The 1533-nt window shown below is 61.4% G+C and overlaps 1 protein-coding gene across 1 annotated transcript in view; it reads right to left on the bottom strand.

Annotated features, from left to right (window-relative positions):
* Window positions 1-1531, bottom strand: part of SDF2 (stromal cell-derived factor 2) — a gene marked incomplete at its 5' end in the record, with an annotated part of 2523 nt that extends 992 nt beyond the window's left edge. The window contains one exon of the mRNA XM_014953015.1: window positions 1406-1531. Coding sequence (XP_014808501.1) covers window positions 1406-1531 — 126 coding nt within the window. The remainder of the gene's footprint in view (window positions 1-1405) is intronic.
* Window positions 1532-1533: the final 2 nt, after the last annotated feature.

Raw genomic sequence — 1533 nt, 5'->3', positions numbered from 1 at the left:
GGGGTGTTGGGTTGAGCCCAGAGGGCAAGGAGGGGGGACAGAGGAAAGGGCTAGGTCTAGGGGACAAGGTGGAGGACCTGGTTGGGACTGGGAGCTCTGTTGGGACTTGGAGGATCTGGTTGGAACTGGTAGGGACCCAGTTGGGACCAGGGAACAAGGTAGGGACATGGGGGACAAGAAGGGGGGTGGTCAGGACTTGTAGGGTCAGGGAGAACCTGGTAGGGACTGGGGAACAAGGTGGGGCTGATAGGGGCATGGGGGTCAAGAAAAGGGGTGGTCAGGACTTGTAGGGACAGGGAGAAGCTTTTAGGGACTGGGGAACAAGGTGGGGCTGGTAGGGACATGGGGGACCTGGTCAGGACCAGGGAACAAGGTAGAGAGACATGGGTGACAAGAGGGACCCAGTTGGAACTGGTAGGCACAGGAAGAACCCAGGAGGGACATGGAGAACAAGGTGGGGCTGGGAGGGACAGGAAGAACCTGGCAGGGACTGGGGAACAAGGTGGGGCTGGGAGGGACATGGGGGACCTGGTCAGGACCAGGGAACAAGGTAGAGAGACATGGGTGACAAGAGGGACCCAGTTGGAACTGGTAGGCACAGGAAGAACCCAGGAGGGACATGGAGAACAAGGTGGGGCTGGGAGGGACAGGAAGAACCTGGCAGGGACTGGGGAACAAGGTGGGGCTGGGAGGGACATGGAGAACCCAGTCTGTACTGGGGAACAAGGCAGGGCTGAGACCTGGGGGACAGGGAGAACCTGGTGGGGACAGGGAGAACCAGCATGGCCGGGGTGACAAGGAGGGAGAGGTGATTGTCCCCCTGCACTCGGCACTGGTGAGGCCTCACCTTGAGGGCTGTGTCCAGTTTTGGGCCCCCTACCATAAAAAAGACATCGAGGTGCTGGAGCGGGTCCAGAGAAGGGCAACAAAGATGGTGAGGGGTCTGGAGCACAAGTCTTATGAGGAGAGGCTGAGGGAGCTGGGGTTATTCAGCCTGGAGAAGAGACCTTATTGCTCTCTACGACTCCCTGAAAGGAGGGTGTAGAGAGGTGGGGGTCGGTCTCTTCTCTCAAGTCACAGGCAACAGGACAAGAGGAAATGGCCTCAAGTTGCGCCAGGGGAGGTTCAGGCTGGATATTCGGAAAAACCCCGCCAGTAGCTGTTCCCGTCATCCGCCGCCGACACCCCGGTCACCGACTGCTGCCCGCTGCCTGCCGGGGAGGGGGGAGAACCGCGCTCAAAGCCCGACCCGGTACCGGGGAAGGAAAGGGGAGGAAGGGGAAGGAGGGGGGATAATCTTTAAGGTCCCTTCCAACCTAGAAGATTCTGTGATTCTGTGAAAGGGGCTGGTCCGGGGGACAAGGAGGGGTCCCAGGGGACAAGGAGGGGGGGTCCTGGGGGGTACCTGGTTTCCGGAGAGCGGGGAGGCGAAGCGGTGGCTGTGGAGGTTGCGGCCAGTGCCCAGGTGGGTGAGGCGGATGGCCTGGCCGCAGCGCACCGGTGTGCCCCGCTCGCAGACGGCCGCCGTCCGGG

The sequence above is a fragment of the Calidris pugnax genome, unplaced genomic scaffold (assembly GCF_001431845.1).
Source record: "Calidris pugnax isolate Ruff unplaced genomic scaffold, ASM143184v1 scaffold133, whole genome shotgun sequence".
Taxonomy (NCBI): Eukaryota; Metazoa; Chordata; class Aves; order Charadriiformes; family Scolopacidae; genus Calidris; species Calidris pugnax.
This window is presented reverse-complemented; position numbering and strand designations above follow the sequence as displayed.